This window comes from Thalassophryne amazonica, chromosome 2 (assembly GCF_902500255.1).
Source record: "Thalassophryne amazonica chromosome 2, fThaAma1.1, whole genome shotgun sequence".
Taxonomy (NCBI): domain Eukaryota; kingdom Metazoa; phylum Chordata; class Actinopteri; order Batrachoidiformes; family Batrachoididae; genus Thalassophryne; species Thalassophryne amazonica.
In genome coordinates this window covers 72,946,078-72,959,673 of record NC_047104.1, presented here as the reverse complement: position 1 = coordinate 72,959,673, position 13,596 = coordinate 72,946,078, and the positions used below count along the sequence as shown (strand labels likewise).

General features: G+C 40.3%; 1 protein-coding gene across 2 annotated transcripts in view; it reads left to right on the top strand.

The window, feature by feature from the left end:
- The window catches only part of kif26ba (kinesin family member 26Ba), a 430,401-nt gene that overhangs the window by 315,520 nt on the left and 101,285 nt on the right, over positions 1–13,596 (top strand). For both annotated transcript variants that reach the window (XM_034187958.1, XM_034187951.1), the window contains exon 6: positions 12,914–13,129. In XM_034187958.1, coding sequence (XP_034043849.1) covers positions 12,914–13,129 — 216 coding nt within the window. The remainder of the gene's footprint in view (positions 1–12,913; positions 13,130–13,596) is intronic.

Below are 13,596 nucleotides of genomic sequence, written 5' to 3'. Positions count from 1 at the left end.
CATGCGTGAGTTTTTCCACGCCTGTCGGTGACGTCATTCGCCTGTGAGCACTCCTTGTGGGAGGAGTCGTCCAGCCCCTCGTCGGAATTCCTTTGTCTGAGAAGTTGCTGAGAGACTGGCGCGTTGTTTGATCAAAATTTCTTCTAAACCTGTGAGACACATCGAAGTGGACACGGTTCGAAAAATTAAGCTGGTTTTCAGTGAAAATTTTAACAGCTGATGAGAGATTTTGAGGTGATTCTGTCGCTTTAAGGACTTTTCACGGTGCGAGACGTCGTGCAGCGCTCTCAGGCGGCGTCATCAGCCTGTTCAAGCTGAAAACCTCCACATTTCAGGCTCTATTGATCCAGGACGTCGTGAGAGAACAGAGAAGTTTCAGAAGAAGTCGGTTTCAGCATTTTATCCGGATATTCCACTGTTAAAGGAGATTTTTTTAATGAAAGACGTGCGGACGGATCCGCGCGTCGGGACGCAGCCGACGCGGTGCGGCGGCACAGGAAAAACACCTCCGTGTTGATAACCATTTGTAAAATCCAGGCAGCTTTTGATGGCTTTCAGTGGAGTGAGTATATGAGAAATTGTTTAACAGGCAGGACATGTTCCAACTTGTCCTTAAGGCTTTCAACAGAGGTGTTTTTCCTGTGGCGGAGCGTCGCGGCGGCTGCGTCCCGACGCGCGGACCCATCCGCACGTCTTTCATTAAAAAAATCTCCTTTAACAGTGGAATATCCGGATAAAATGCTGAAACCGACTTCTTCTGAAACTTCTCTGTTCTCTCACGACGTCCTGGATCAATAGAGCCTGAAATGTGGAGGTTTTCAGCTTGAACAGGCTGATGACGCCGCCTGAGAGCGCTGCACGACGTCTCGCACCGTGAAAAGTCCTTAAAGTGACAGAATCACCTCAAAATCTCTCATCAGTCGTTAAAATTTTCACTGAAAACCAGCTTAATTTTTCGAACCGTGTCCACTTCGATGTGTCTCACAGGTTTAGAAAAAATTTTGATCAAACAAAGCGCCAGTCTCTCAGCAACTTCTCAGACAAAGGAATTCGACGAGGGGCTGGACGACTCCTCCCACAAGGAGTGCTCACAGGCGAATGACGTCACCGACAGGCGTGGAAAAACTCACGCATGCGCACGAGGGTTCAAGCATGCCTGACGTAAAAACATATGAATGAAATCCATATAGTTTTTGAAAAAAATAAAAAGGACCGTAACTTTATTGACAGCCCTCGTATGGCCAAAATATCATTGCTGACAATCCTTCAAATGCAAGTGATACTATCCAAAGATCTTCTGACGAGAGCGAGTACCAAAGACATCTAGTTGTTGCCTAAAAAGTCACTAGTTAGCATCCAAGTCTCAGAACCATACAGTAAGGCAGGAAGCTTTATTCCCCTAAAAATGTACTGGCATTGCCAAACATGATTACATTAGGCATCTCTTGTTCTCAAAATTTCAGGACCCAGAGACATGAATGTCACTGACAAGAAAAGTAAATGTTTGTACAAGTTCAACCGATTTACCACATACACATGCTCTTTTGATGGCTGAGTCCAGGAAGTCATTGAAAATCTGTACCCTCATCCTAATCCAGGACAATCACAAACCCAGACATTCAGATTTCTCACTCAGCTTCTCAAGTGCTGCATTCAGGGTATCCATTGATTCTGCAAAAATCACAGCATCGTCTGTGAAGTCAAGGTCAGTAAACCTGTCTGTGCCAACAGAAGCGCTTAATTCGCTGGTTTACACAAACCTAGTCCATGCAAGTGGTTAAGGACCCAGAGCACATCCCTGATGAATGCCAGTTTTAACTGGGAAAAATTCAGTTTCTGCCCCCAATCTGTTCAGTGCTCAGAGCACCTGTGTATAAGCTGGCAAGGATGTCCAGCAACATCTTGGAGATTCCACAAATTCTCAGCATGCGCCAGAAAGCAAACAGTCATCTCAGTGTTGAGGACCCCACTGATTGGAGATGGTGAATGGGGATGCCCTCGTTTCACCTCTCTGTGACAAATAAATGGTTACTTTTGAGAAGTGGAGTTAGACTGGTTATCTGCCTGGTGGGTTGCTATCCAGGACCCAAGACAATTCTCAAGTGTGGTGGTTGCAGTGATTCATGGCACCAGCGCGTGCACCCACACCTGACCGGATCTACCAAATGACTAGAACACATGTATAGAATTATCTAGTGAAAGACATCAGAGAGCAGGGCCCAATTTCATAAAGCAGTCTAATCTTGTTTAGTCAACTAAACTCACTTAATCGACTAATCTTTTGATGTTAGTTGTTGCACAAAGCGCTTAGTCAGCTAAAGTTTTGCATTGCCTGACTAAAGTTTTTAACCTGGTACAGAGGAGGCTAATCTTATTTTAGTCGACAAGTGTCTTACCTCAAAAATGGTGGCTATCATGTACGGCCCCTTGATGGAACACTCAAGAGCACCCCTACATCGCTCACCTTTCTCCAAAAGGAGAGCTTCCTCTGCTTTTGGCCATGGTTGTAGCAGATGACTGTTATGATGTCTTTCTGTTGGTCCTCACATTAGCCTCTGGGCGTCGCTGAGCAGTGTTGTGTGCACAAAAAGGTTTGACGGAAGTGTAGAAGAACTGCTAGGCTAAGAGCTAAGCATGTTGTTCTGCAGTTTGTATGGATCCGTAAATAACATCAGAAAAAAGTGATGAGGAAGTCTGGATTTTTTATTTTTTTATTTTTTTCTTTCTTAGAAACAGGTACATACACTTCAAATCAGAAAAATGACACATTGCACTTACAAGGGACTGAAAATATCTGATATTTTTAAAATAAATCTTGTTTCTTTCTTGAATACAGTTAGTGTACTGTACGTTAGTAGCATAACGTGTTATTATTAAATATTAAAACCACTGATGAAACGTTAACATATCCACATAAAGGCTGATTTTGGAATACAACATCTGAAAATAATTTATTTTGTCCTGGCTGAAGAAAAGTCCTTCTGACACAGGCAGTTTGGTGCCAGGTTACAACACCGGCACAGATGTTATCCGCAATGGTTCGAGTCTTTGCTGCGAACGAAGCCTTCTCTTCCTCCACCCCGGGCCACTCTGCGCTCAGAGACTCACAGCACCTGATCTGCTGCATGCGATGAAATTATGATGATTTAATTAATGATCCACAAAAAAATAAAATAAAATAATGTGAAAATACTCAGTTTTGCTTCCGTGTGGAGTGGAGATGCTGTGCGACACCGTGTGTGCACGCTCTTCAATATAAATGTGTTCCACCTGCCAATCAAAAGGGTCCTGCGGCCAGAATGAACTGTTCTGACATGTATAAAAAACGTGCAGCACCGACCCGAACCACTTGGTAGAAACAGGGCTGTCAGTAGCCTGTAAAAATCCATAAATTTACCGCATCATTGTTTAAGCTGCAGTGTTCAAAGAGTGTGAAAAAAAAGTGTGGCTGGACCACAATCCACTCATTCCGACACACGTGATCCTTAGGAAACCAAAACTAGCGGATTCCACCTGCAATTGCATAAAAACCTGCAGCAAACTCATCCAGCGGGCATAACTACAGAAATAGGTCCGATTGTTATCCAAACAAATGGGGCTGTTAAGATAATGGTTATGATCACTGTGATCACTTCCTCCTTCTTCTCCAATGTCGTGACTCACCTGGAAGTTCCTGGTTTTTAGTGGCACGCAGTTCAAAATCTGAATATTTATCTCTTCAGTAACCACATGTCGAGAAAGCATTAAAGTCAAACTGTTGATTAATTTTAGTCTTAAATGCTCAAGATAAACTTTACATAATGTGTCACATACACTTTAAGATGGCTAATCTCGAAGTTTAGCCATTGATGTGAAACGGTGAATAGATAATGTTGGGCTTTATTTTTTTCTATATACAACCCCAATTCCAGTGAAGTTGGGACATTGTGTAAAATGTAAATAAAAACAGAATACAACGATTTGCAAATCCACTTCAACCTATATTCAATTGAATACAACACAAAGACAAGATATTTAATGTTCAAACTGATAAACTTTGTTGTTTATGTGCAAATATTTGCTTATTTTGAAATGGAGGCCTGCAACACATTTCAAAAAATTTGGGACTGGCAACAAAAGACTGGGAAAGTTGATGAATGCACAAAGAACACCTAATCGGAAACAGGTGAGTGTCATGATTGGGTATAAAAGGAGCATCTCCAAAAGGCTCAGCCATTCACAAGCAAAGATGGGGCAAGGATCACTTTGTGAACAACTGCATGAAAAAATAGTCCAACAGTTTAAGAACAATGTTTCTCAACGTTCAATTGCAAGGAATTTAGGGATTCCATCATCTACAGTCCATAATATAATCAGAAGATTCAGAGAATCTGGAGAACTTTCTACACGTAAGCGGCAAGGCCGAAAATCAACATTGAATGCCCGTGACCTTTAATCCCTCAGGCGGCACTGCAATAAAAACCTACATCATTGTGTAAAGGATCTTACCGCGTGGGCTCAGGAACACTTCAGAAAACCACTGTCAGTTAACACAGTTCGTCGCTACATCTACAAGTGCAAGTTAAAACTCTGCCATGCAAAGTGAAAACCATACATCAACAACATCCAGAAACACCGCTGCCTTCTCTGGGCCCGAGCTCATTTGAAATGGACAGATGCAAAGTGGAAACGTGTGCTGTGGTCTGATGAGTCCATGCTTCAAATTGTTTTTGGAAATCATGGACGTTGTATTCTCCGGACAAAAGAGGACAAAATATGACAACGGAGACCCCAGACTGTTGAACAACTGAAGTTGTACATCAAGCAAGAATGGGAAGGTATTCCACCTACAAAGCTTCGACAATTAGTGTCCTTAGTCCCAAACGCTTATTGAGTGTTGTTAGAAGGAAAGGTGATGTAACACAGTGGTAAACATACCACTGTCCCAGCTTTTTTGAAACGAGTTGCAGGCATCCATTTCAAAATGAGTAAATATTTGCACAAAAACAATAAAGTTTATCAGTTTGAACATGAAATATCTTATCTTTGTGGTGTATTCAATTGAATATAGGTTGAAGTGGATTTGCAAATCATTGTATTCTGTTTTTATTTACATTTTACACAACGTCCCAACTTCATTGGAATTGGGGTTGTAGTTCTTCTTATTTTTACTTCTTTGTGACTTCATCATGATGTCAGTTAAACCAATCGATCACAAATAGTTTGCAGATTTATATGAGGTTTTCATTAAATTTCTGGCCACATTAATTGTAGAGATATTTTGATGAACATGTTTTTGGCCTATATTTTGCTTGACGATGGCCTTTAACTAATCTGTTCCCAAATGTCATCATCTGAAGATGCTAATCCAAGTAATATTAGCACCAAATACGGTGACCATTTGTTCAACTGTTATTTTGTTATTATTTTAAAAGTTATTTTGTTCACACATTGACACACACAGGAGTGATTACAATACCATGCTTGCAGTGTGAGCAGGGTGAATATATTCTGCACTATTTATTGTCATTTTTGTAAGTGGCATTCCTTCATGTAAATGGGCAGGATGCTTCAGTATTTGTTCTACATAGAGAAACTCTGTTGTTAGAAAAAATATACGTAAAAGGAGTTGAGGCTAATGGCTGTGTGGTTTGTGCTATCACGTACACACTCAGTATTCTGTCACAGTGTTCTCTCACGCAATCTGCCTCGCTGCATTTAGAAGTCAAGAGGAGGAAATGGGCTCTCAGATGGAGGACTTTATGGGTTACGCCTTGTAAAAGTGTGGAACAGTAAAATCCTTCCCCCTGGCTCTTACTGATGTGATGGGCTCTTTTATTGGGGTCACGAAAGGGTAGAGCACAGCATGTAAGTGTGTGTGTGTGTGTGTGTGTGTGTGTGTGTGTGTGTGTGTGTGTGTGTGTGTGTGTGTGTGTGTGTGTGTGTGTGTGTGTGTGTGTGTGTGTGTGTGTGTGTGTGTGTGTGTGTGTGTGAGAGAGAGAGAGAGAGAGAGAGAGAGGGAGGAAGACAGAAAAGATACAGAATGAACTCAGTGCAGTGGAATCATTTTTGAAGTGCTGACCTCATATTGAGTGTTAGTATCCTAGGTTACAGGGGTCATGAGGTTTAGTTGATGAAATCAGGCAGCACAGCACTTCAATCACACAGCCGCATGTTTGGACACAAAGAATCACTTTCCAATATACAAACACACTGAGGAAAACAAACACGGTCTCTTGTTTTCTTGCACGCTTGCTTGGAGTTTATTTAACCAACCATCTGAAACAGTGTATGGTCGCTTGTGTGTGTCTGTGTGTGTGTGGCAGATATAAAAACCTTTGTGAGGGAGAAACGTGTACATAAATAGCTTTGTCGATTTTGCTCCTATATGTTTCCTTTGTGTTTAATATATGAGAGGGCAGTTCAGTTTCCAACAGGCTTTTAGCTTTTAATGTTCCACTAGCATGTGGGACATCACGTCGTCATGCGTGCGTCTGTGTGTGTCTCTAGACACATTCTTGTGGACAAAATAAAGCACATCATAGAGGAGTCATAATAGCAGGGGTGGTGGCCAAGTGGTTAATGTGCTTGGTTTCAGTGCGGAAGGTTCCGGGTTCAAATCCCACCCCTGCCACATTTCTCCATGTAATGTGGAGTTGCATCAGGAAGGGCATCCAGCGTTAAACCTGTGCCAATTCAACATGCAGATCCACCTTGGATTTGCTGTGGCGACCCCGAGTGCAAACAAGGGAGCAGCCAAAGGGACATACTATAGACGAGTCATAATGAAAAACAAATGAGAGCCATAAAATTATGTCCCCACTCACAATACGGTTTGATATAATTCATTAAATCAAAGTGGAAAATAAGTAAAATTTATAATACTAGGTAACAGTACCAGTGGTGGGCACAGTTCTGATAATCCGATAGCAGAAGATAATGTTTTCATTATCGGATTATCTTTTTAGATAACTTTCAAAACCATTGTCGGACTAATTATCTTCCGATAAATTTTTGTCCGATAACTTTTAGACCGATAACGTAGTAAACAAAGCTGAACAGCGACAAACATTTTTAAAATTTAAAATCAGTTGAGCACCTACCTCTTAAAAGTTTTATAACAGATGTATAGTTCTACTCTCTGCAAACAGAAGAGAGCTGCTTCTAGAAGAAACCGCTCTGTTCTCTGCAGGCAAAGGAGAACTGGTCACAAAAAAAAAAAAAATTTCCTTTAACACCGTACTGATACGCTAGCAATATCACCCAAGTCATCCAGAGGCATACATTTTTAACTTATGGTTCAAATTTTAACCAAACTGATTTCGAACAAGTTATTTAAAATTACTGCCACGTCTGAAGTTTTATAAAGTGAAAATATCAGATATATGTTTTAGTTTTAAAGTGATGTGCTAATTTTTAAGGTTTTAGTGAGCACATGCTGTGCCCAGCAGTGCATTATGGGTAGGATAGGGTAATCTCAGTACGTTCACGACAGGACAAATGCATTTCAGACACTCTGTTCAAGCTCCACAGACAACAGCATTAAACTCTAGTGCCTAACACTCTCGTGAATATATTCTCTGGGTTTATAGATGTTGTTACTGTATTTGCGTTTGTTAAATTCCACGCATCTTAAATGTAGCAGACACAGATTATCTGGAATTTTGTTTTGGCACGTTTTCACGGTCTCTACTGCCATCTACTGGCCAGTAGTGTTCATCGCAGTATTCATCCTGAAGCTGGGCAGACCCTGTATGATATTTTTAATCACTGTACTCGGTTTCAGTTCAAACTGTACCACAGAACCACACGGTGTGAAAGTTCAGAGTGCACGATTTATGTTCTCACACGTACATTCACAGTTTGCACAGGCACAGTGCAAGCGGTTGGATGCCAGAATAATATCAAACAGGTTTGATTTTCATTCGACCATACGATCGGCGATCAGGAGGTGGTTGTGAGATGTTAAACGCAGCTTGTTACTCCATGTACACTACACGATGCAGGACGCGCGATTAACCTGAAACTCGGTACAAAAAAATTCTTGCACGAATGAAAAATCATCTGAAAAAGGGCCAAAACTCGTACAGTGTAAGGCCAACATTTATGTGTCAAGACAATACTGAGTGCACATTTTACAATATAATAAAAAGTGTGCACAATATAATAAAACGTGCACACAACATCATAAAATGTGCGCAAAATATAATAAAATGAGTGTACATTCTCGCCACATGCAAAACATTTTGCGATGACACTTCCAGGGCGCCGTACACATGCCTGTTTTTACAAATAAAAAAATGGAATATTTTACACAAGCACATTTATCTGTAAACACCAACACATGTCACATTAACGTGTTGATTTATATAATGAATGACTGAACCAATCAGTGTTTAGCAGAGGCACATTTTACTCAGAATCCTTTGCGATCTGTCTGTGTTTGTTATAAAACCTCAGAATTAGTGCATTATTCAACATTAAAAGATATATGTTATATTTTAACTTTGTACAAATGACAGAATTAACATTAATGGAGTTCTTCTATCGGTATTAATGTTATTTATAAATCAAAACCATAACTCAGCACTGCTTTATTTTCCAAGACCTCCGCCTGACCGGAGCGGTGTGATTGGGTAGAGAGCTGGGCTTGGTGGCTGCGCTCAGGTTGTGTCTGTGCTGGAAGCTGTGTAGTAAATGAGCTTCCAGCAGGGGGCAAGATGTTCAAAGACAGAAGTGTGGGCTTATTGTTTGGGTCTGTTGTTGCTTTTGATGCTACCAGAAGTGATTGTGGTGTTAAAACTCAAATTCAGCTTGTTAGTAGTTGCAAATGTACCAGACACAGTACTGGAATTTAGCAGTTATTGTTATCTCTAACTTCTGGTACATTTTTGATATTTTGATATATATATTTTTATATATTTTGATTTCCGATACATTTCGATAACTTTTCAGTTATCGAAGTTAATTTAGCCAAATTGGTACAAATTGGAGTGAAAAATTGGTGAAATTGGAGTGTCTGACCCAATGATCTTGGCCCCAGTGATTGGCCTTTGGTAAATTTGTCCAGAACCCACCTGCAAGTCTGGTGGACATTAGAGTGAAAATCAAAATTTTGAGCTTTGACCCCGGTGACCTTGACCTTTGTGAAAACAAACTCTTTAAGGGCAATTCTAGGGTAATCTTTCATGCACATACAAAGTTTGTTGTGAATCCACCAAAGGACCTGATAGGAATACGAGAACAAAGAGACAGACAAGCATTTCCCAAAATATGGTATGATTTGTGAGGCTTAGTGGTTAGCACTGCTGCCTCACAGTGAAAGGCCAGAGTTTGAATCCAACCTGGTCCTTTCTGCGTGAAGTTCGCATGTTCTTCCCGTGTTTGTATGGTTTCACTGTGGAATCCTCCCACTTCCAAAAACATGCAGGTTTTATGAAATGGTGACTATAAAGTGGGCATGGGTGTGAGTGAGAGTGTGAATTTGTTTGTCTGTTTCTATGTGTTGGTCCTGCCATCAGCCTGTGGCTTGTCCAGTCCCGTGGTACTCTTAACAGGAATAAGCAGGTTATAAAAATGAGTGAATAATTATTTGTTTTGTACCTTTTATGTTACAAACTGAAGCCAGAGTGCTTCACATCAATGTAAAGGTCATTTATAACATTTACGCCAAAAGTTAATAGAATAACACTGTCAATGTAACATTTAAAAATTTAGAAAGGACTGAAAAGCAGAGAGCAGGAGAGAAAGAGACTGAACAAGCTGTTCAGGAAGTCCAGCTCTGTCCTGGGCTGTCCTCTGGAGTCTCTGGAGGAGGTGGCTGAGAGCAGGGTGTTAACCAAGTTCAAATCCATCATGAACAACTCCTCTCACCCTCTGCACCGGACTGTAGTGGAGCTGACCAGCTCGTTCAGTGACAGACTGAGGCACCCTCAGTGCAAGAAGGAACGATACCGCAGGTCGTTCCTCCCTGCTGCTGTCAGGCTGTACAATAACACTGTGAAATAACCACATGCAACAATATGTCCACAAATCACGTGCAGTATTATTAATATGTCCGCATATCATGTGTAATAACAACTTGTTTACAAATCCCAGCACTAATGTCACCTTATCACATCTAAACTCCATTTCACATATTGTAAAGAAGATGCTCCTATCTCTTTTTCAATCCCAATCATGTTTATGTATATATATATGCATATGTATATGTGTATGTGTATAGGTATGTGTGTGCATATGGGTATGCGTGTATGGGTGTATGTGTGTGTGTGTGTATATATATATATATATATATATATATATATATATATATATATATATATATATACATATCTCTCTCTCTCTCTCTCTCTCTCTCTCTATATATATATATATATATAGGTATGTACGTGGGTGTGTATGTATGTATGTGTGTGTATATATGTATATATATATATATATATATATATATATATATATATATATATATATATATATATATATATACATACGCACGTATGTGAGTGCGTGTGTGTATGTATATACATACATATTCTATTTCTACCTCATTTCGCATGTCTTGTACTGTTACAAGTATTATTATTATTGCTTATCCTTGTACACGCTGGTCGATGAACATTTTCCTCTACTTGCAACCACCTTGTGTGTTGTCTTAAGAGCTGATGTAACGTGAATTTCTCCTCTGTGAGAAGTTTATCTATCTATCTAAAATAAATGTCAAAAAGAAGGAGAATTCATTTAAAAAAGTCCTGAATATTATCAAGAAAGCAGAGGAAATTATTCCTAAATGAGAACAAAGAATAAATCAAAGCTTATAAATAAGACAGGCAAATAAAAGAACAGTGTGCAGAGTAATATTATGTAGTTAAAATGACTGCTCAAATACATTAAACATAATTGCTCTTCTGATATATACTTTATTGCAATTCCAGCTGTTATTCATAAACTTGTGTATGAAATTTTAATTGAAAATGGTTTTGTTCTTTATTTTTACTAACTGCAGTTCATTGTATTTTTATCTGCTATCATTTCAATGTTCGCTGCTGAATGCAGTTAAATTGCAGTTAAATTCATTGACAGTCCTTCTTCCTGTGACTAATCTGTCTCAGGATACATCTCTTTAGAGCCGCCGGCATTCATGTGCTGTAGCTGATTTACAATTTCAATTTCAGTTTAATTCCTTGCTTTCTCGCCGACTCTTTGCAGGATTGAGGTTTGTATTTGATCGCTCACGCTGCAAACTCCGCGGCTGAGCCAATGGAAAGTCCGACCTCAGGAACAGAGACCTTTTCAGGGTTAAGACTAAAATGTGGAATTCATTTGCAGCAGGTCATCAGGCAAATTTGGCATTATGATCTGTCTCATGTATTGGGATAAAAGATTCAGTGACGGACTGAAACTGAGAATTAAAGGGAGAGAGTGTGAGAGAGCAAGAATACGTAAACTTCTCAAAAGTAGCTGAAAGCTTCAAACACCAGTGAACACACAGAGATTGTTTATGTGGTAAATCCCATGTTCTCAGCCCTGATGACGCAGCTTTTTCCTCCGTCCAGTATCAAAGCAATCAACAGCAGCTGTCAGGCAGTGAGTTGTGGCTGCTAAGGTTTTGTGACAGGAGTGGGAGGAAGGGAAGAGGAGAGGAAGTGAGAGGAAAAAAGATTCGTACAGTGCAGGCTTTTAATACGAGTCGGTGAACTAAAGGTGAGACTACAGAAGAAAGGCAGAGAGAGGGATTCAGGGCGGTAGAAGAAAGAAAGGAGAAAAGGAGGGTGCAATGCAGCGTGATGCTGCTGTTTGGGAGTCAGACAGGATGTGATGGTGAAGTACAGCTGACGTCAGGAACCTAATTTGGTGTTTAGAAATTTAAGCAGCTCTAGCACCTTGCTGTGTGTTGCACCAAATTTATTCCCGCGAGGTTTGGCCGTGCTGCTTGGTGTCGCTCTGTACAAGTTATGAAAGGTTAGCTAAACGTTCTGGTTTTGAACATGTTTGAATTTTTCGAGAGCTCGGTCACACTCCCATTTGTCTCCTTATGGGGTTCATATAATATCTTAAACACTTTGAAAGCTGAAACTCAGCGTTTGAAAGCTTGAAAAATGCTCTGGGAAGTTGAAATTTTTTTTTGAATGCTTATGTGTTGTTGTGACAGGCTGAAAAAAACTGAAGCTCTATCAGTGCAAGTGTACATCTACAAAACTAGGTAAAAGTGCCCATGGGCATGAATACACAGGAACAACTCCAGAAATCAGACATTTAAGCCTGGTGACCTTGAACCTCACCCAAATGGTGGACCTCTGGCTGACCTTGCCAGGGTAATTGTGGAATCCACCTCAGTATGTCCCTCATTTGGTCTCAATTGAGGTTGAAGGTATAATTCTTTGATGTTGACTGTTGCCATAATTAACTTTTTAATGGCAATTTTGGGGTCAATTTTCATATCAAGACATATCAGGTTTTGTAGAAACTTTGCCAAGATGCTCAAAATTGAGCTCATGTGCATCCTGTTTTCACTGATCATCCTTGAGATGTTTCTACAGCTTAATTGGAGTCCACCTGGGGTAAATTCAGCTGATTGGACATGATTTGAAAAGGCACACACCCATCTGAGCTATCCCGCATTGAGGCCGAACGATAAACTGCCTTCACTTGAAGTTTCCTCAGGCTGTTTCAAGTTGAATGGGGGTTGGGCTGAGGTGTTTGAGAGTTTAATTGAGTTCCACGAAAAGAAACCTTTCCCACCTTGTGCCGAGCGGTGTGCCTGTTCGGGTGTACTGTGTCATACAGAGCTAGATGTGAGCTGTTTGGTGAAATCAGCTGAAATGTATTTAATTAGACATATAGACATATTAGGCAGCACCGCTGTACAACATTTAGTACAACCTAGTCTAAATGTTAGTACCTAAATCTGTGTTCATATTTGTTTCACCCTCAGGTGAAGGTCATGATGCGTGTTTGCCCCGTGTCTCAGTCCGATGCAGCAGAGTCCAGTTCTTTCCTTAAAGTGGATCCCAGGAAGAAGCAAATCACTATCATGGACCCTTTAGCCAATCAAGCACCGAGCACCACCTCACAGAAAAGGGCAGGAGCCAATCAGGTCCCTCCAAAGATGTTTACCTTTGATGCTGCGTTTCCTCCTGATGCATCACAGGTAAGAATGTGAGATTTTTCAAAACAAAGAATTCCATTCTTTTTTGTGTAAAACTGTTCATGACACCACATAAACATTACAACAGCAATCAGAGATTTCTGACGTCCGCCAAGGGTTGATGAGGATTCAAAATAAAAGATATGTGATTTTCATTGTGACCCAGACTTGACCTGGATCCGGATTCCACAACACAAGGTGATAATTGCACACTGGTCCAGAATGGTCTGATGTTGTAATCTGATATTTAATTCACAAATTGAAACAAAATAGCATCTTCCTGATCTTGGTTTAACATCGTGATGTGTTTGTGAAGTAGTTTTGACGTAATCCTTAAAAGGCTACAAAGTGAAATCCTGATCCAGAATCCGGATGTAGTTTTCCACGGCCGAACACCAGTGTGTAGTGAAAATTTAGTGAAAATCTGTTAAGTAGTTTTGACGTAATTCTCAAAGTCCGACAAAGTCAAG